Source organism: Akebia trifoliata, chromosome 9 (assembly GCF_017979445.1).
Source record: "Akebia trifoliata isolate Shusen 1 chromosome 9, ASM1797944v1, whole genome shotgun sequence".
NCBI lineage: Eukaryota > Viridiplantae > Streptophyta > Magnoliopsida > Ranunculales > Lardizabalaceae > Akebia > Akebia trifoliata.
In genome coordinates, this window is record NC_141383.1 from 825,932 (window position 1) to 848,585 (window position 22,654).

General features: G+C 34.9%; 1 protein-coding gene and 1 pseudogene across 2 annotated transcripts; one reads left to right on the forward strand and one right to left on the reverse strand.

The window, feature by feature from the left end:
- The first annotated feature begins 676 nt into the window (after positions 1-676).
- Positions 677-3,752, forward strand: LOC147393975 (putative pentatricopeptide repeat-containing protein At3g15130 pseudogene; annotated as a pseudogene).
- A 1,806-nt stretch (positions 3,753-5,558) lies between these two features.
- Positions 5,559-17,271, reverse strand: LOC147393976 (Zinc finger, C3HC4 type (RING finger) family protein). Of its 2 annotated transcripts, XM_086454211.1 has the most exons (5): positions 16,670-17,268; positions 14,020-14,139; positions 11,808-11,940; positions 11,285-11,443; positions 5,559-6,073 (listed from the first exon to the last, which is right to left on the reverse strand). In XM_086454211.1, the coding sequence occupies exons 1-5, from the start codon at positions 17,152-17,154 to the stop codon at positions 5,915-5,917; spliced, it is 1,056 nt and encodes a 351-aa protein (XP_086310337.1). In that variant the 5' UTR covers positions 17,155-17,268; the 3' UTR covers positions 5,559-5,914. The 2 variants fall into 2 exon arrangements, with proteins under 2 accessions (XP_086310337.1, XP_086310338.1); XM_086454212.1 differs by lacking the exons at positions 5,559-6,073; positions 11,285-11,443 and having other exon boundaries at positions 11,802-11,940; positions 16,670-17,271.
- Between the last annotated feature and the right edge of the window lie 5,383 nt (positions 17,272-22,654).

Here is a 22,654-nt window from a genome sequence, read left to right on the forward strand (position 1 = left end):
TTCAGGATTCTACATGATTCAAATCCTAATTGTAAACTGTTGATGTTGTTTGAATGTGTTATAATTCTTTGTAATGTTGAGGAAATAACTTAAACCATTCTATTATAATGTGTTCAAACGCATAAAAAATAATTTAAGAAATTGGGGTGTAATAAGTAAAATTTGGTCTGTCAATAGCAGCTCTAAAAAAATTTCAGTTAGGCGAGTCAAAGGAGGTCAATAAATATTTGAAAACTCGGTCTTGAGACTCAGTCTAGCTATAAAACCATGGGTCTGCAGTTGTAGCGCATGTTAGCCAAAAGAACCTATAGTATCTACAATGCGCAGAGTGTAGTTGAACACCCGTCTACTATTAATCAGGCCTACCAATAGCAACTGTAGACTCAAAGCGGAGAAATGTTCCAAACACTTCCCTTAAACTGTCATCTCAACGACATTAACGGTCACTATATCCGTCACCACCTCTCATTCCCGCCAAAACCAAAATTCATATCTTTTTCAGCAAATCTCAACAAGACCAACTCTACCCTCACTGATCTCAAAACCCATGGAGAAGAATCCTCAAAATCTACTCCAACCCATCTTCATATTCCCTCCAACCTTTCATCATATTCTTCTCTCATCCAAGATTGCATCGATTCTAACTCGTTTGAACTTGGAAAATCCATCCACGCTCAAATGGTTTCCAACGGGTTTACGCCCGACACCTTCCTTCAAACCAAAATCCTTATGCTCTATGCCAGAGCTGGTGGGTTATCGGATTTACGTGTCGCACAGGAATTGTTTGATGAAATGTCCGAAAGAAACTCGACAACATGGAACACCATGATCCTTGCCTACGCACGTGTGGATGATCATGAAGAAGTGTTGGAGCTATTTTGTAGAATGCGGGGTTCGGGAATTTTACCCGACAAATTTACGTTCCCGAGTGTAGTTAAGGCTTGTGTAGCGGTAGAAGATTGTGATGGAGTTAGGCAAGTTCAAGGTTTGATTTTTAAGACTGGTTTGAATTGTAATTCGGTTGTAGGTGGGTCTCTGGTTGATGGGTATGCTAGAATTGGATCAATGAGTGATGCGGTTTCTGCATTTGAGGAGATCGATGATCAGAATGTTGTTGCTTGGAATGTGATTATTGGTGGTTATGCGAGGGTGATGAAATGGGTGGAGGCTTGGGGATTTTTTCATAAAATGGGTAAGTTCGGTGTGGTCCCCGACAATTTCACTTTTGCCACGATGTTAAGGGTTTGTGGTTCTTTGAGATCTTTGGATAGAGGGAAGCAAATGCATGCTAAATTGATCATCCATGGTTGTGAGAGTGATGTTTTTATGGGAAATTCTCTCATCGATATGTATGCAAAATGTGGGGATGAAGAGAGTTGTTTGCAAATTTTTGAACGGATGAAAGAAAGAAATCAAGTTACTTGGAACTCAATGATATCCGGGGAAGTTCAATTTGGACATTTTTCAAAGGCACTAATTCTATTTTCAAGAATGCACATGTTGGGTTATAAGAGTGATCGATACAATTTAGGAAGCATTCTTGTAGCGTGTGCTAGTTTGGCCAATGTTGAAATGGGTCAAGAATTGCATGGATGTTTGGTTAGGCATTTTTTGGATTCCGATATTATTTTGGGGAGTGCATTGGTAGATATGTACTCAAAGTCTGGCCATATAGAAAAAGCTCACCGAGCTTTTGAGAGGTTGGCAGAGAGGAATGAAGTGTCTTGGAATGCTTTATTAGCCGGGTATGTTCAGGAAGGGAAATTCAAGGAAGCTCTTGTACTTTACCATGAAATGAAATTAGCAAAAAACATACAGCCTGATGAATTTACGTTTACTACCCTTCTGACCCTTTGTGCTGATCAAGGAAATGAAGATCAAGGGAAGCAAATCCATGCTCGTGTTATTAGAACCATTGGTGTACAGAATATGATCGTAGAAACTGAGTTGGTTCACATGTATTCAAAGTGTGGAAGATTGAACTATGCTCAAGAAATGTTTACACGGATGGGAGAGCGGAATTCCTACTCATGGAACTCATTGATTGAGGGTTACGAGCAAAATGGCGAAGCTGAGAAGGCATTAGAACTTTTCCAACAAATGCAGCTCACAGGAATCAAACCCGATTGTTTTTCTCTAGTTAGCATACTTTCTGTCTGTATAAATCTTTCCAACACTAAAATGGGGAAGGAAATTCATGGCTTCATTGTAAGAAACGCCCTTGAGAAACAAGGGATTCTACGATATGTTCTTGTTGATATGTACGCGAAGTGTGGGGTCATGGACTATGCATGTAAGGCTTACGACCTCACAAGTGAAAAGGATGTTATCTTCCAAAACGTGATGGTTTCTGCATTTGTTGGATGTGGTAGGATGGATGATGCAAGGAGTTTGTTTAACCAAATGGAAGAGAAGAACACGATCTCATGGAACACTATTCTTGTGGGGTACACAAAAAGTGAGTCAAAGGACGAAAGCTTCAAACTCTTCCGAAGAATGCAGGAAGAAAGCGTAGAATTGAACTCTCAAACGATGGTAACCCTATTCAACTTTTGTGCAAGTTTACCGGCTCTTGCACAAGGGGAACAACTGCACACCCTCGCGATCAAGAAGGGTTTCATGCATAATAGTTCCGTAGTTATTGACTCCACATTGGTTGATATGTATGCCAAAGGCGGGGCCATTGAACGAGCAAGAAGAGTATTCGATAAGATGAACGAAAGAAACGTTGTCTCGTGGAACGTGATGATTACTGGTTACGCAAAGCATGGATGTAGTGAAGAAGTCCTTTATCTTTATCAACAAATGCAAAAGGAAGAGATATGCCCGAATGATGTTACGTTCCTTTCGGTTCTTTCAGCTTGTAGCCACACCGGACAGATAGAAGAAGGTGTAAGGATTTTCATCTCCATGTTAGAGGACCATCGATTTGAAGCAAAGGCGGAGCATTATACTTGCATGGTCGATCTTCTTGGTCGTGCAGGACGACTAGAGGATGCCAAGGACGTTATCAATAAGATGCCAGTAAAGCCGGGGGTTTCTACATGGGGAGCATTGCTAGGAGCTTGTAGGATTCACCGGAACGTTGATTTGGGGAGGCTTGCAGCGGATCGCCTCTTTGAATTGGACCCACAAAATCCCGGGCATTATGTTCTTATGTCCAACATTTACGCTGTAATGGGAAGATGGAATGAAGTTGAAGGGATAAGAAATTTGATGAGAGAACGAGGAGTAATTAAGGATCCTGGAATTAGTTGGATTGAGATTGATAATGAGATGCAGACATTTCATGCCGGGGCACAATCACATGATAAAACCAAAGAGATTTACGCTAATTTGAGGAATTTATCTTTGCAAATGAAGGAATTGGGATATGTTCCAGACAACAAATTTGTACTTAGGAATGTTGATGACTTGGAAGAGGAAGAATACTTGCTTCAACATAGTGAGAGATTGGCAATTTCTTTGGGACTTATTAGCTTGCCTGAGAAGTCTACGATCCGAGTTTTCAAGAATCTTCGTATATGTGGTGATTGCCATACTACAACAAAATTCATTTCCAAGATAACGGGTCGAAAAATCATTGTCAGGGATACCAATAGGTTTCACCATTTTGAAAATGGAGTTTGTTCTTGTGGAGACTACTGGTAGGATTAGTTTGTTTTATATGTAATTTTTGGAAGAAAAAAAAAGGCAAAATGGATTATTTGTACAAAGAAAGTGACAATTATTCTGGACAAGGAATTTGGCTTCAGAAAATTGGGGGTGGGGGAGGGTTTAAATTAAGAGAAATTCTATTGCCACGCCAAATTTTACTTACAACAGCCCAATCCTTTTGAAATTTAGTAGTAGATCATATATGGAGTGGTGTGTTATAAGTAAAAGCTCCTTCTTGATGATCCAACCGGTTGAATGATTTGTCTTATCAATCCTTCCATTTATCTGATATATGGCCGGCCACTCCATTTTGGTGAATATTTGAGATATCCCTATCTTTTCAAATTAGTGACTTGCCCCTTAACCTCAATTTCTCTTATCAACTAATAAAAAATGATCTAGCTTCCTTGAATTTTTCTTCCCGAATTAGTCATTTTTTTACTTGAATACAATGATGATGAGGGCATTGAGGTCATTTTTTTATTAATCCATAAAAAAGACCAAGGTCAATGTCAACATAGGAGAGGACGTCCTCCTTTTGAAAACAAGCACGCATCATGTAAAGGGGAAGATATCAATTTTGAAAAAAATAAATAAATAAATAAGGATTTTTTTAGTTACAAATTGAAGAGCAGTACACCTTTTATCTCTAAAAAAAAAAAAAAAAAAAAAAAATTCCCAGAGATGAATTTAGGTTTGAGCTCAATTTGAATCGGATATTCTATTAGTAAATCAGATTCAATTTTGGATGTTGTTATATAACTTTCATTGGATTCGAATTCAAATAGTAGTGAATTTTTTCGGATTTGAATTCGGATATTCCTATATCCAAACGGATAGATATCCATTGACAGCCCTAGATGAACACATCAACATTGCATCGAACCATATTTTTAAAACTTCATGAATCATCTTGAAGCTAAACTCAGCCAAATCAACTCGAAATCTGATTGGATTTCGAGGTGACCAGGTATACAAACCTGTGTAAAGGTGGATACACTGAGTCAACTAAGAAATTCTTAGTCAAGAGTCCTGCTTTTAAAGAGTTCAGTAACTCTGTGCTGGCGGGAATCAAACCCAGGTCTATCGTACACTTTAACATGCATTTGGTAAGGTATGTTACTATGGTATTTTTCTAAAAAATATTGAAAATAGATTTTTTTTTTTTTTTCAATTTTAAATGTTTACATATTTTTTATCTATTAATACTTTTAGAAAAATTTATATTGCCACACCAATCTACCGAAACAAAGAATCTAGACCTAGATGCAGATAGCAATATCCCTTATTTTAAAATAAATAGTATCCCTATTTGTTCTTTCAGAATATCTAGACAGAATCCTCATTTTCTCTATCAAAAGTGTTCTTACTTCTCCAAAGAGTATGTCAAAGTGAAATCCCTCTCTTCACTCTTATAAGTTTCTTCTTCTAAGGATTCTCAGAAGACCCAAGAGAAAGGAAAAGAGAGAATTGATGTCGGAATATAATCTGTAATCCGTGCTTTGGTGTGTTATTAGTAAAAGCTGGTGTGGCAATATAAGTATTAAAACTTTAATACATGTGTAGTGATTTTGTAACTCAACCCACTCAACAACTGAACTGCCGTGTACCCTGCAAGGACCATAGATCTTTCCCTTGGGATACACAACTGCACATCCCTATAAAACATGTGTAGTGATTTTGTAACTCAACCCACTCAACAACTGAACTGCCGTGTACCCTGCAAGGACCATAGATCTTTCCCTTGGGATACACAACTGCACATCCCTATAAAACATGTGCAGTTGTGTATCCCAAGGGAAAAAATCTAAGGTTATTAAACCTGTTACGTCAGTGAGTTTTTGAGTTACGCTGTCAGGTTGAGTTACAAAATCAGCAATCTTGATTAAGATTGAGTCGGGTTGAGTTTTCGAGTTTTAAAATATTGCATCAAACAAAAATCACATACAAGGCAACACACCATCATATACATCCGTCCAACGATACTAAGCAGAATAGCCCATACTATGAAAATACAAAACAAAAAACATGTATTACTCTACAGATTCATGAAATAAAACAAATAAGTAAACCTGCAAGTAGATCGCTCCTTCATGAATCCCTTCAGAGTCTCACACAGCACATCCAACAGAGCTGAAAATGCCCAATTGTCCAAACACTGTTGTAACTGAGTTTTTTCTTTAATATACACACTGCACGTGGAGTGGACAACTGATTTGAGGCGACTATTTTCTTCTTTTTTTGTCCGTCTTCAAACCTATTCAATGTTTCCCTTGAGAATATTGTACTTGCAGAGAGGGCAAGATGCGTTAATTTTAAGCCATTTTACAATGCATGGTGCATGGAAGTGATGACTGCATGAAAGGGCATGGAGCTCTGCACCGTCCTCATAGGAGCTCAGACAGATACAACATTCCTAAACCAACAAAAGAGAAGTTAGTTGAGAACAAAACAAAGCTCCCTGTTACCTTTTTTTTTTGTGTGTGTACATGTGTGTGTGTAAGAGAGAGAGAGAGAGGGAACAACAAATGCCCTTTGCAAGACATTTAAATCCAAGGATTAAAATGCCCTAAACATTTATTATATAAACAAGTATTTATTATACAAAAAACCAACAGACCCTTGTCTTTTTCACTAAAAAACAAAATGGGTATAGGTATTATTGGAAAGGGAATGTGGTGGAAAACACTAACGTCCCCATGAGGTCTTAGACGTTAGCATTCCCCTATATATAATATAATATTAATATGAGATCTTCCTGCGAAATGTTGCAGAGGTGAGTGATGAGAATCTGAGTATTTGGAGGAGAGTTGTCATAAAATAGTATCTTAGGAATCTATGTTAGGATAATGTTAGTATTGATCTTTTGTAAAGCTGTAGTGTTTGGAAAGTCAATCTCAATATCCAAAGTGATCCTGATTGTTTTTTTAAGGTATTATGTTTAGGGTTGGGAGAGGTAATAATATAATTAGTTTTAGGAATTTCTCCCATCAAAGAAGTCATTCTTGTTTTGCTATACCTCTTCTAATGGGGAAAGAAAAAGATGAGCCTTTCTAAAATTTCATTATCTAGGAAAGAGAGAACATCGCCTAAAAATTTTGTTTTGGGAGAAATCTAAATGATTGGGAGATTGACTTGGTAGATAACCTTCCTTAGTGTATCCAAAATGTGACTACTTCCCCATCTAACAGAGACAAGAAATTGTGGGGCTGGTATCGAACCCCCAAGATCTGCTTTGAACTTAGCTTTCTTAAGCTAGTACAGTCAGTTTGATTAACGACAAAAAGAGTACAGTCAATTTCCACTCCAAGTGCATCATCTATTGTTCCATTAAAACTAACCTATAGGTCTCATTTTAATGTTATACGAACCTGAAGAAGGAAATCAAAGTCTTTGACTGAAAAAAAAGAGGATTCTACCTCGATTTCTTATGATTAAAGTTTTGTAGTGTAAGTGGTCAAAGATTTTCAGAGTTACAAGGTTTCTATTTTAAAAGTCTGTGTGAATCATCTATTGTTCCATTAAAACTAACCTATAGGTATCATTTTAATGTTATACGAACCTGAAGAAGGAAATCAAAGTCTTTGACAGAAAAAAGAGGATACTACCTTGAGTTCTTATGATTAAAGTTTTGTAGTGTAAGTGGTCAAAGATTTTCGGAGAAACAAGGTTTCTATTTTAAAAGTCTTTGTGAAGCCAAAAGTTACTAGACATCACAATATGTTCAATCGTCCTTAAAGATGGAGAAATTGAGGATGATGTTGCCAATAAAATTAGACCTAGTCAATTAAAATAGATATGTGCTTCCAAAGTACTATGTGACTACCAAGCAAAAAAAAAAGTAGACTGAAGCATACTAATCAAAATAAGGGAAATAACACAAATAAAAAACATTGTCATGAGATAGCAAAAAACCAATTATGCTTTATAAAGTAGAATGTTGGACAATCAAGAACCAAAATTTTTGTATCATTTGTAGCAAAGAGATGAGTCAAAAGAAGATGGAAGGATAGGAAAGACCATAAAGGATTAGTGCTTGCTTCAAAGTTAGGTGCAAGGTTTAAGAAGTCATGAGGCATACTCAGGGAGGCATACTCAGGGAGGATCCTCTTAATGAGGCCAGGTGTACGCCTCAATTAAAATAAATAAAAAAAATAAACTATAAATTCTAAATAATAAAAAAATGGACCATCATAGATATAGAAAGAAATGAATAAAACAGATTGAACCCATTGCTTAATTGGTTGACATATAGCAATCCAATTTTGAGGTTAGAAAGAAAAGAATAAAAGAGATTGAATCCATAGCTTAATTGGTTGACATATAGCAATCCAATTTTGAGGTCGTGAATTCAAGTCCAGCTTTACGCATCCGGGTAAAAAAACGAAACAAATAAAATAAGCGTGTTAGCTCATCGTTTGTTATGATTCACAATATAAAGTGATATTTTTGAATCAAACACCTGATCTATTCTATCATCAATGCATCACAAGCATGATTCAAACTTGTAAACCAAATAACATGTCAAAGTTAAGCACTTTAAAAAGCTAACAAACATGAAATTCATCATATTTAATGAGTTCGGTTGCAAGAAACCAGTAGGAAATGATAGAGAATCAAACTCTAACATGAAATAAGGTCACAACAAAAAATCTTAAGTAGAGAAAGAATTTAATTTCTTTTTTAATAAGTTAAAAGTTATGTATTAATAGTAGATCAAAAGGTGGTTGAGATAACCAACCTACAAACAAGAACATACAACGGACACCTTACATTGCACACAAAGACTCCCAATCTAAATACAAATTCCTCAAAGACTACTCCTTTAAACTCAGGAGTTAATTTGCACCAATAATAGAGAAACCCTAGTATTTGCAAAATCAAACCCTAGAAATCAATCTCCAACCCTTGGAAGACTCCTATTCCTCTCCTTCCAAGTTCCCCAGCAGATGGCAAAAGAGATAAGTACAAAGAATCCTTCTCCTTCCCGAGAAAAAATATAGTTTTTTTTTATAGGCAAAAGAGTGAAGATGGGGTTTCAATCCCCAGGTCTATGGTATTGCCACTCAAACTTCACCAACATAGCAAGTTGGAACAAAAATCCATTGATTGAAATATCTCTCAGATAACACAAAAAGGTGCATCTAACCTAGTTAGGTCATCATCATCATCAAAGCCGTACTCAATAGTCACTCCTGAAGTTGGTTCTTGGTTGCCATACACAATGATAGGCAGTCAAACTCAAAAAAAAAAAAAACAAAAACAAAAAACGTATTTAGAGAAATTGCCTAAACCCTAGACTATCTTAACCTTTTCTTCCTTAGTTTTCCAAATTTGACAAATTTTGTGAATGCCCCTCATTTCTTATCTGATTTTAGTTTCCCCACTTTCTATACATTTGTTGCAACAAATTTAGTCCAAACACGTATTATAAACCAATGTTTAATTTGGTTGAGGGAACCATTTGCAGAAGTCATACTCATATTTCTTTTTCTTTGCATAAATTTTCAAAATCTTTTTTGTTTCATTATCTTCACTTTATTCTTCATTTATTTTTTATTGGTATCTGTTATTAAATGAAAAAAGGAACAAGTAGACAACAAAGAAGTGGAGGAAAAAGGAAACAGCCCACATGGAAGCATGCAATTCAGGTTGGAAAACATAATGTAGGGTTGGGAAGTCATATGCCATGTTAGCAATTCGGAATGCGGCAAAAATTCGGTACGTGAAAAATTCGAGTTATTTTCGATTTTGGATCATAAAAAACCGGTTTAAAATTCGGTAAAATTTGATAAATGGAAAATATGCAGCATATGCTTTATACGTGTATCATCTATCTCATTTCAAAAATTCAAAAACCAAAAATTTGGTAATATGATAGTGATGGTGATGATGAAATTGGTGATGTTAATGGTGAAGGTGATGATATAGTGGTGATGGTAATGATGATGGTGGTGATCATGAAGGCATTGAGGTTATTGTTCCATTGGTTTATAAAAGAAGACCAAAGTTAAGGGATAAATCATCAATTTGAAAAATTATGGTATAATCTCAAATAAATGTAGAGGGCCATGTCATCATTTTTTTTTAAAGATAAAAGAGACATTTGTAACCTAAAAAAATGAATTCCTCCAAAATTTGGCCGCTTCAAAGTTGACTTGTGTTACATGTCACAACTTAAAAGTTTACAATTTACAACATACAACTAGTTACAATAGCATTTTTTTACCGAGTTTCTAAAAATTCGTAAAAGTCATAAAATTTGTATAAAATAAAACGTGTTTTATTCTTTTTTAACTTAACATTCGTGAATTATTCAAAATAATTCAATCCTCCAGAGAATAATACTTTCATTGAAAAAAACAAAAAATTCGCAAATTTTCAAGAATTAAATGGGAGATTACTAACAAGGGTCATATGTGCACATCCAATGCCACTGTTGTAGTAAGGTTATAAATATTTATTCAATTCATTTTCATAATAATTATTTTTATTGTTATCTTAACTACATAAAGGAAAGGCACCAATGCCGTTTGTGGATGAAGAGGGAAAATGGAATGATATAGAGAGATAACACTATGATGATAAAGGAATTCTACCACAATGTCTTACTGAGTGATTTCACAAGTAATAAGGGCACGAAAGATGTTGTGGTAACTTCTGGATCTTAGAATCTAGATCACATTCCACTCCAGTCTATGGTTGTGTGGAATTAAGGAGTGTATTACTACGAAGGTAGATTGGTTTTATGGATTATGAGCAATGAGCTATAGTTAGTTGTTGGCTTGTTGCTTTGTTGATTGACTTGATTTTAATAGGTTATTCATTAATCAATCACCTCTTGAATGTAATACAACGCAAGGTTTAAAGTATCAGAATGTATTGGCCGATACGCATCAATTTCAGCCCAAGACCGATACAATATAATGACCCCAAAATATTGAATGTATCAGATTGTATTGAATGTATCGGTCAATACCGTATCAGTTTTTTCATTGACCAAAATATTCAATCGATACGACATTTTAAACCTTGCCACAAAGTATAATGATGGCACACTGAATATGAAGGCTTTCTTACTAATTGAAGTACTAACGAGACAAGACTTGAGATAGAAAGAAGAGCTTTTAAAACGCATGCTCCAACAGAAAAATTGCTCTAGATAGAAATGAATGGCGAAACATCTATGCAACTCACCACATATTGTTTGAAAATTCAAATAGGATTTGATAATGATGATGAAAAGGTATTTTGGAGCATGAGACCAATGTAGGTTTTCCTTTCCACAAGGAAGGTTGGTGTAGCCAATTCAACCTTCCATATGAATTGACCATGTGAATAGTTCCCATTTCATGCCTATAACCTGCATCTTACTACTAACGTAACTTTCTTTGAGGGAAAATATGTGAACTAATTAAATAATGGAAGTTAACAAAAGAAAGAACAGATTTCACTCCTGTGATAGAAGAAAAATTACCGCATCCTCCGGTAAAAAATTACCGCACCCTATAACCTGTATCTTACTACTAACGTAACTTTCTTTGAGGGAAAATATGTGAACTAATTGAATAATGGAAGTTAACAAAAGAAAAAACAGATTTCACTCCCTGTGATAGAAGAAAATTACCGCATCCTCCGGTAAAAGAACACGTTCACCAGCCAAGTCTCCACTGCCCATTGTTATGGGAATCATTGACCCTGCCCCTGCACTAGACTTTTCCTGATTGCCACTGATTTGGTATCTGTATTTCGGAAGGACGCTGAGATCTGATTCTGTTGCACCTTCCTGTTTATTCAGGACAGGAATGGGGTAAAGGTTAGCTGTTACAAAACCCCACAGATGCCCTGTTTATATTATAAAGAGAAAAAATTTCCTTACTAACTTAGTAAAGATTTTAAGCCTTACTAAGGGTTGTTTTGCTCAAATGGATTACCACATTAGCAATCCAACACCACAGCCCTCTAAACTTCAACCTAACTCCAAAATTGAAAACCTGACAGAGAAAAATAACTTTTTTTTTTCAAAATTCATAGAATTTTGTCCTCTACAACCCTGAAGCATCGGATCATGTTTTTTGATGTCACAAGGTGAGCCGAAGGACCCTTAGTAGGGGGTGAAATCCATAAATGGACATTTTTTTCTTTCATACCTGGCCTGCTACGGCATAAAGAATTGCAATAATGCAGGGCAAGCAGCAGCAGAGAGCAACCCCAATCATACATGCCAAAGCAACACAAAAGATGGCAAAGAATACATCGAATGCCAGAAATATTACAGCCAACCTGCACAAATTTGTTATGAAAGAGCTACACTGAGACTCAAAATTTGTTGCACTGTATTGTGTTAAAAGATAAACAGATTTATCATTAGTTGGGAACTAAAAAGGATTTGTGCGACAAGCAGTGTTAGCGACAAATGTAAGCATAAATTGTTCTCTGCTTCTTGGAAATCAGTGGAAATTAGGTTACCAAAGTATAAATTTCGTTATTTGAGAAAAGGATATGATGGACTAAGGAGGTCAAGGAGACCCGCCAAAAAGAACAAAATCAAGAGAATTAACACCTAGGTGACCTTGAGGGGCCAATCCACCCAGGCAATAATAATTTATTTGAATATATATAAGTTAATTAACAAATAATCTTACAAAAGAAATTTATTTATTAATTAATTTGAAAAGTGCAGAACTTTCAAAAGTATCGACTTTAAATACCAATGTTTACAACCTAATCTTCTATGTTTTGACAAATGTTTATAAATGTAAATCTTAATACTTTCAAATATAAAAAAATCAGAAAATTGAAAATGACTCAAATTGATCGGCCATGTCTACAGTCTTCACAGGTAGTGAAGTCTACAAAAAATAAAGAAATAGAGAGGAAGCAACGTAGTACAGCAATAATAATATCAACAATAACAATGAAAAGCGGGGAAGAGAGAAATGGGGAGAAGGGAGGGCATAGGTGGAGAAGAAGAATACAAGTTTTTTTTCTTCGAGTCAGGCTTAGACCTATAGCTCAGTTGGTTTGACACATTGCAAAACAACTTTGAGGTCATGGAATCAAGTCTAGTTTACCCATAAAAAAAAAGTTTTTTTTTTTTTCCGAGTATATTTCTATGTATCTGTATTGGTTCAAGGGCTTCAAAACAAGTAAAACAAAGATCGCATGTGTGGTGTAAGTTCAGTACAAACAACCATGAATTGGAATGTCCAATAGACTGAGGATCTGAAAATATCCTCAAAGCAACAATTTTCATTATCTCAGGTCTATTATACATAAGGATGGAGAGAGAGAGAAAGATGTTGCCCACAAAATCAGAGTTGGGTGGTTAAAACGGAGGTGCATTTCTGGAATTCTACGTGACTGGCCAATTCTAATCAAATTAAAAGGAAAATTTTCCAAGATGACGGAAGACTAGCTTTGCTTTATGGAGCTCAATGTTGGGCGGTTGAGAAGCATCATGTTAATAGATTCAGCCTAGTAGAGATGAGGATATTGAAATGGACGAGAAGAAAGACAGAAATGAACGCATTTGAGAAAATGTACGAGTAGCTCAAATAAAATAAAATAAAGATGATCGTGATGGTTTGAACATGTAAGTGGCTATTAATAAGCTTTGAATAACAGAAAATGTGGCTCTGACCAGAATTTAATGGAAAAAACATGATTCGTTCATCTGAACCCAAATCTTTGGGATAAGACATCAATGACAATGATATGTGTACATATAAGGATTGCACATGGAACATTGATTTTATGCCTAGCCTAGGTGAGCACTTAAATCCTTGTGCTTTAATTGGAATTAAGAAACAAACAAAATTTCTGCCAATCCTTCTAGGAAACTGAGGTATTATGTTATTCTGGGGGAAAAAAATCAAGTCATAACCAAGGATCAGTAAAATTGGGAAGTGAATACATTTTTTGTGTATTTATTTGGACAATTTTAACAATATATTTTTTCTCTTCAAAACATGGATAATATTTCACCATCCATAAAATAAAAAATGTTATTTTACTCATATATGACATCAAAGAACAGTGGCAGCACTGAGTCTTTGAAATATCAATGACATTCCTAACGGATCAAAAGAGACATTGTTCATCTTCGGAAATCCGATACAATAGGCCAACTCAACAAATTACTACGCCACTTTGAAATTGAGGATTTTATCCAGTTTTAGAAAAGATTCAAGCATTTGATTAATTCAAAAAACATATAAAGAAAGTATATTAGGATGGAAAGTAGCCCAAATCCAAGAATTTTTAAATGGGAAGTTAAATGCCAGCAGAGTAATGAATTTCACTCATCTCAAACCATATGAATCAACTGACATTTCTAAAGAATATATAAGTTAACCATACCAGTACAAACGTGGAGCTCTATGCAACAGGATTTCCCCACCAGAGACTACCCAATAGAATCCAACTATCCACCAAAGGAAGGATGCCATTGTATTAATAGTTTCACTACGCTTTGCAATACTGAACCAATCATCACAACTTAAGTCAGAACCACTCGGAAACAGTATAGGATAATATAAATCATTAACTACCATAATAAAGTAATATAGCAAAAAAGGTCAATTACTTGACGCAATGGATAGCATGGTTTAAAAGTCGGTATCAAACTATGTTTGGTCCCTCAATGATGAGAAGTAAGATCGTGAAAACAATAGGATTAATGTGCTGATAATCTACGGAAAAAAAAAAAAATTTAATGTGAAAACACACTAAAAACCACATAGTACTACAACAAAATTTAACTTCGGAAAAAAAAAGGTAAATAGATAACTTACATATCTGGTAGTCTAAGAAATGAAACTATGCCTTACAAATGTCACTATACATAAGCTTTTAACGAATGACAAAACAAGAGTGAACACACACTAGCACCTCATCATATATACTACTATAAAGAACCATTTGTAATTTTTCTAAATAACAAAAAAAAATGTATGGCTAGCTAAGAATTTTTTACCTTTTCTTCTATTTTTTTGCCTTCATTTTTTTTTATGGGAAACTATAATAATGATAACCAAAGGTTACAAAAGTGGATTCCAAATGCTCAAAGAAAGTATTTAGAAAAGAGAGAGAGAGAGAGAGAGAGAGATGGGGACAGTAGAGGCTAGTTTTTAGGGTGTTTATGCTTTATTTTATTTAGTTATTAGAATGGTTCACGTTCTTAAGTTGGTTGGTTGGTTGTTGGGGGGGGGGGGGGGGGGCATGTTTAATTTTATTATATATGTTGTTAGCCCTTCAATAGAGCCCCAAGATTGGATAAAGAGGAGTCCCATGATGGGCTTCCTTTTAGATTGTTTCTATTCCAGGTTTGTTTGTGTCTTATAGGATTTTAATTAGGGTTTAAGCGGGAGACAACATTGAACAAAATATGTGGGCTGAAATCAATGAATGCTTATTTTCTAGAGAAATTTTTTGAGTTTCTCTTTTCCAATGATTGGTGCGGTGTGAGGACATCTTGGTGTGATTCCAAGGTAATGTACAACTCCTCTATCAACTTCTTCAAAGTAATAATTATCCATCTTAACCTTCTCATTCTCCAAGTTTTTTTCATTTTTTTTTTTTTCATCTTTCTTGAACTACACACACCCTGGATGAACTGTTCCTGCTGCCCAGATTGTGCAGCCAAATAGCAACCCCCATCTTTTAAACCAATTGCCCCTTTCTTATTGCAAAATAACGCCACCCACACCAAAGTTTCAGCCCCAAGAACTATCAGCCCTTCAAATCAACCCAGCCAAGCCCCATTGATGCCTTAAAATCCAACTGAACTACGCAAGAACTCTTGCAGCGAGAAAAATTAGTTCTACTGCAATAGTGCTACAGTCATACCATTCCTGCAACTTATATTATCCTAACCGACCCTATATTCCTATCCTAAACCCTTCTGGACAAAATGCAGTCCTTATAAACATTGTTTAATCCATCACCTAGCCCTACTATCCCTATTTTCTTGAGCGATACCTTGTTGTTAATACAGACCCATATAACCTAACCTAAATACTCCAAACCCTTCCCATTAAGCCGATTACATCCTTTTTGTTGAAGATATTATTGTTGGATTCGTTTTCAAATGTTTAAATCATGCCCCTATTGCAAATTCTGCATATATTCCTTCAATATTTGGCCAATTGGGATTGCTGAACCTTTGCAATAGCCAATAATAAACCTTTTGGGCTTAAACTAATTCTTGAAATCATTGAAAGGATCAAGAGAATTCAAGTAGGCTATTGGATTGTGAATTTGTTCTCCTGAGCTATGGAATTATTTAATGATCATTCTAACTTCTCTTTTCATACTTTAGGGATTAACCATGTAGGACTATACTTAACCTAGAATTATTTCTTAATTACTTATTAGATTTTCTCCTTAATTTATGGTAAAATTAGCTTCTTTTATGATTTTCCTTGTTCTTTGTAATTAATTCAGATTCAAACTCGTCATTCTAGGTTAGTTGTATGGTCTTGTATCAATATTCAATGGCAAGAAAAAGGAGCTTCACGACACTACCATTGACATCAAAGCTCCTATGTATTATTGTAATGATTTGTTTTTAGAGGAGTTTTGTTTCAAATAAGACCTCATTATCCTCATTGAATTATTTTGTATCTTATTGGTTCTTCTATGATTACATCTATAACAAATGCTCAAAGATCAATTTAACTACTTCAAGCCAAGGAATCCATTAAGTCGTTCGCAAAATTCCAAGTGATCAAAGCATATCTCTGTATACCAATTGTAGTTTTTTTTTTGGTATACCAATTGTAGTTAGGAATTAGGTTTTGAGGAACAATTGAGAAGTCAAGTCTACCATCATTCAAATATTATAAAGTTCTTCATGAATTGAAATCAAAATCAATTCAATTACTTCATGGAATGAAGATTATAAACTTCTTCCACACAATTGATGCAAAATCACTCAAATATTCGGCACAATCGAAATAAAATTGAGAATTCGAAATACAAAATTTCACTCAAAGTCAAATTAACTTACCTCGATCGATTCCCAATTCCATATCCCCCAGAATCCCCACTCTCATCCTCACTATCATTCAAATCCGAATCAGAAGTTCGAGTTCCATCTTCCATACTTCGATTCCTCCGCGAATTCCTCTTTCGATACTCCAACCAAACCAAGATCACATGAACCACACATTGAAGCGCGTAACCACAAATCCAAACCCTAATTGGAGTATTAGGTCGCTCTTTCAATGTGGAAGCAAGCATAACAATAGAGACAACAGTGAACGAGAGGTTCCAAGCGATATCTAGGGCTACAACCGGCTTCGAGTATCCCCAATCGGCGCGCCGCTCTTCTAGCTGAAGAGCCGCCGTTTCACGAACCAGAGTAGACGGTCCACGACGGCCCGACGCCCGGTTCAGTAAAAGAGCGAGTGTGTTGGACCGGGCGGTCGGTTCCTGCCTCGGTCGAAGCAGAGGCGCTGAAGAGTCGGAGACAGTAATTGATGTTTCCTCCATTAATAGTACCGAATGTTGCAGAGAAGAAAATTGAGAGAAGAAGATGAAGAAGAAAGAGTGAAAGCTAATAATACCATTCTCGTTGTTTTTTAGGTATCTCTCTGTCTCTGTGTCCCTTTGCGGCATTTGAAAGGTAGATAGATAAAATAACACCTCCTTAGATAATTAGGATTATTTGAAATGCCTCCACAATTTTAAACAAATTTGAAAAGCCCCTTCATCTTTTGCAAAATATTAGATTACATTACCCTTGTCTTTTTCAAACTGATGACCTGCTCCCTTGACCTAGGTTCTTTCCAATAATATAATATAAAATGACCTGAATGCCCTTATCTTCTCTTAGGAAATATTTCATCTTCAAGTTGTTAACTTATAGGGTAAATTATTTTTTATCCTATTCAATCTTGTCTTTAGTACATCACATTCAATGTCTTGTAGAAAATCCTTGATTTTCTTTTTTACCTAAAAAGTCCAGAGTCTAACTTCACCAAAAATCATATCTTGTTCTTGAGATTTGAGGTTGGAGATAAAATATTAAGATTGAATACGACTTTTTCCAAAAATCTGTCATTTTCAATTTAAGGTAAACTATTGTTCAAAAATATCATGGTGAAATTCTTGATTTTTAAATCTAGAGATTCATCCTGCTACTTCTCAAATTTGTATCTTGTTCTTGAGGTTTGAAAGTTGAAGAAAGTAGAATCTTAAGGTTAAAAATGAAGGTAAAGATGAAGATAAGTGTTTTACAATGGATTTTAAAAGTAGAAATTGAAGATGAGGGCAATTAGGTCATTTACATTAGTCTAAGAAAAGAAGACCTACCTCAAGGGGTCATGTGCAGTTTGAAAACACAAAGGGGTATCTGTAATATTGATCAAAATGTGGAGGGGCATATTTAAATCACCTGATAATAAACATTAATAGGGCTTTGGGCCTATTTTGGATCATATTTAGTATCAAATTGGTCCAATAAAAAAAAGTATTAGCTCTGAAGCCAATATGTACACGATTGGATTCTGCTATTTTAAATCCAAAACCGATCCGATATGTTTTATGTTGTTCTCGACAAGGTGATCTTTTGCACTCTAGATTACAGTAGTGTAGAATGTGACGCAAAATTGGGCTTTTTCCAAAAGGCCAAATCTCTATTCTATTATTAAAAAAAGAAAAAAAAGACAAATATATAAACATTTGGATACCAATCAAACAAAATCTATAATAAAAATATATTTTACTTTCTTGTTCTCTTATTAATCAATTAGGTTTACCATACGGCACAGGCATCCCTTCGGAGTTTAAGGGGTGAATACCTTCAAAGTTTAGGGGGTGAAAGAGAAAAAATAATAAATTTAAATGGATATTATTGAAAAAGAGAAAAAAAATATAGTAAAAGTGTTTCCAAAAAGGGACTAGAAAAAAAAAAGATAATAAAATTGAGGGTATTACTTAGAAGAGGAAGAAGAGAGAAGACAAAAGAAGAGAGACAATTATCCTTGAGATATGTTGTTTTATGGGTATAAATCTTGAGACCAAGGAATGGGAGTCTATCGTTGTGTCTTATCATATAGGTTTTATTCAACCTGATTCAAACGTGCGAATTTAACCCAAAGTCGTGTGCTTAATGTTAGGGGTTTGATCAATTCAAACCCATTAGAAATTTAGGGTGAAAGCCCGTCTATTTAAGGTTGGATTCAAGAACAGTCGCAACTCGAGCTTGCCCATTTACAACGATTAAATATAATTCTCAAACTATAATTGATCAAATTTAAGGCATTTGATTCGATCTAATAACAATCCTTTTTTATCATTTCTCCACCAAATCAATGTAACATACTCAATTTAGTAGACCTAATGCTCATCCTTTTTACATCGACATAGTACACTATATATATTTTGAAATCAAGGTATCCAGGCCTCTTAAAGCACTGGACTAAGCGTAAGGACACGTGTAATGTCCCCTCCCCCACACGGACTAGGTAATTTATGGGATAAAGCCTTGAGGTTGGCCCCTAAGGGGGTATCCGAACTCAAGACCTCTACTTCCTTAAGATGTGGTCTTGGCACACTATTTTGCCTCCTAGTTCATGAATGTTTGCCCACCCCTAGATAAACTTACAAAAATCAATAAAATTGGTGATTAGATTATCTAATTTGACTATTTCCTTTCAAGATGAGGTTAATGAATAAGTCTATATTTGATTTATAAATTCATTGTCACAAATCTAATATCTTCAAGCGTAGACTTAATATGACATTCAAAACTAATCCTTTGATTTAGTCCAAGTCAACCTCCTCCAATGTATTTTACATATAGAGTTGGGATTGAGAGAAATGGAGAGAAGAGAAGAGAAAATAAATAAGTATCTCTCCATTTCTCTTGTTTAGATTGTTAAGTGGAGAGAGAAGAGAAAAGAATTGGAGAGGAGAGGAGAAAAAATAGGTGAGTTATCTTTCTCTCCAAAAGTTAGTTGAGAGAAGTTTAGAGAAAGCTTTTTATAATATTTTATAATTTCAACTCTGCCCCTAGATCTCTTTTAAGATATTTTAAAATTCCAAAATTATCTCCAGTACTCTCTTGTTAATCCAAGCATGGTGGAGAGAAATTGAGTGTCTCTTCTCTTCTCTTCCTTTCTCTTCTTAATGAGTTTCTCTTCTCTCAATCCGAACATAGCTTTAGAAGTTCTTTGAACTTCATAAGAACATGCAAGCAAACATGGATGATTTGAAAAAGAAAATTTGTTTTAATCATATATGGTAGAACCCACAAAATTTTGGTAATCCATGAGTTATTTTTTCCAAAAGTGTGGATAAAACTTTTTTCGTAAACTATATGCTACAAAATCCCCTCCATATCCATTGGTAAATTAAGTATTTGTGAGCAACATTTTCGTTTAGAGCCAATGTTTCTATGAAGGAAAAAAAAAATGTTCGATACAATCTCTCTTGAAACATTCCAAGAAAATCTTAAACATTAACGAAAACTTCATTCTTAATTGAAATATTTCAAAATAGAATAAAACAGTTTTTTTCATACAACCATTATGATAACCTTTAAGTCCACACTTTAGAGACATCATTTAGCAATATTTCACCAAATGTTGCTCATAGCTATCAATGGACCTAGTTGGATTTGGGTCGGTGTTAATCGGGCCTTAAACCTTTGCTGAAAACTTGTCCGACCTATAAGTATTTGAGCTTATTTATATGTCAAGTTGGACCCACAACTTTCATAAAAATATTATATATAAAAGAGTAGAATATAAGTAATGGGTCCCGTTCAACACCCTACGCTTTATCCTACACTTTAGCCTATGTGTTTTATCCTACATGGGTTAGAAGTTTTGGAATAGGCTGATTTTTGGTGAGGATGATCTCTATGGTGAGGAGATCATCCTTACCAAAAATCAGCTCATTCTAAAACTTCTAACCCCATAAAAAATGATTTACAAAAAATGGATGGTCCACGATTTTTCAACTTGTAAACATGGGGTTAGAAATTTCGGAATGGGCAGATTTTTTGTGAGGAGAATCTTCTAACCGTAGAGATCATCCTTACCAAAAATCAGCCCATTCCAAAACTTCTAACTCATGTAGGGCAAAACATGTTTGGTAAAGCGTAGGGTAAAGTGGAAGGTGTTGAACATTTCCCATAAGTAATTGACCACAGGCAAGCCCCCAATACTTATACAGCTCCTTTATACAATACTTTTGTTTTAAGTACTTCTGACTCCTTCATCCAAATAGGTTACTAACTCCCAAGTTGGGAGTATCCAACCCAATCTAGCCAAATCTAGTCCATGTTGTATTGGGTTGGGGTGGGACAACCATTCTTATATGAGTCGTGCTAGAGTAACATTAAAATTGCCATCAATTCTCACATTTCTGATGTGGAAGTGCACGCATAGTCATAGATGCTTTTCACTCGTTTCTCGATGAAAAGCATCTATGGTTCCGTACATACATCCACGTCTGCAATGTGAGAATCAATGCCAATTTTAATGTTACTTCAACATTTTCCTTTTTATATATGTTGCCTCTTAAAATTATAGAGTTCATGGTATACTTCCAAAAAATATATTTCACAAAAAAATATCCATATTATTAATGAGTCTTTTGACTCCGAAGAATGACTTATGAAAAAAACCACATGATCCAAACCCTTTAAATGCAAAATCCAATGATTGAGATTTATCTTCACGATAATTATCTCTGAGATTTGTGTTATCACTCATAAATCTCAACCCTTGGCTTTTGTGTTTAAAGGGTTGAGATCATGTGTTTTTTCATGAGTCATTCTTAGGAGTCGATGGATCCCAACCCATTAGTAATCCCAATAATATTTTTAAATAATTTAAAACTTAAGAGATATATTGACTTACAAGCAACTCGGCTAGGTTTTTTATTTTGACTCAACTCAAGTAGTTTGTTCAAAAGTGTTTTATCACTGAGTCACCACAAAATTTATTCAAAGCCGGGTGACTTGGCTAATGGATTCGGAGAGTTTTTCCATTCTGGATATCTCGCCTCATTGACTCGTCCAATAATCGAGTCCATTCATCCCAGTTCTTAGAAAACTTGGCAAGTTTTGAAAAAAACTTAGCTGAGTCGGGTTTTTTGTGTGATTAATGCTAGTGTGACCTCAATGGGGGACACGCATGGTATATCTTGATGTGGTGGCACACACATGCCAATAGATGTGTTTTCTCTGAGATACGAGTAAAATGCATCTACGGACATACCCGCGCCACCACGTCAAGGTGTCCCCCCTGAGGTCACTCCAGCATGACTCTTTTTTTGTTAATTGGTATTTAGAAATGATTTTTAATATTTTAAATGATTGTGACACATTAATCCAAATTATAATTATAATTAAAATATATAATTATATATTTTGCCAAATTAGTGATCCTTGATCTTTATTTTTTAAATATTTATCTAAGGGGTCATATGCTCATATTTGTATTTATTTATTTTTACCAAAATCGATACCCACTATGAGAACATTGCACTAAATTTACTTTCATACCCTTGTTTTCAATTAAAAAAAAAAAGAGACCGACTAGTTGCACACCAACCATTATCAATCACACTTCATCACTTAAAAATTACTCTTTGATGATAACACTCCAAAAATAATAGAAAAAAAATATTCCGTTCTTCTTCTTCCCTAACCATGTTCACATCAATTATTTTTTGTTTTCTATTATTTTTGTGTAGTTTAATCTATTTGCAAACATCACATTTTTGACGATTTTAAAGTCATTGTGAGGTTTAAAAAACTTGTTGGAATTTATGTCAACACTTCAAGTTGATCAGTGATCATCGTATTTCAAGAGAAAAGATCCAAACGTAGACTTTTATCAATTTATAAACAAAGCTTAAATAGATATTAGTGTTTAAATAGAGGTAGTTATAAAAGAAGCCATGGGAGGATGAATAAGCCCCTAAAATCATAAGATTAGGATTTATTTATCACACAGAGTCTTGATAATTTGACTAC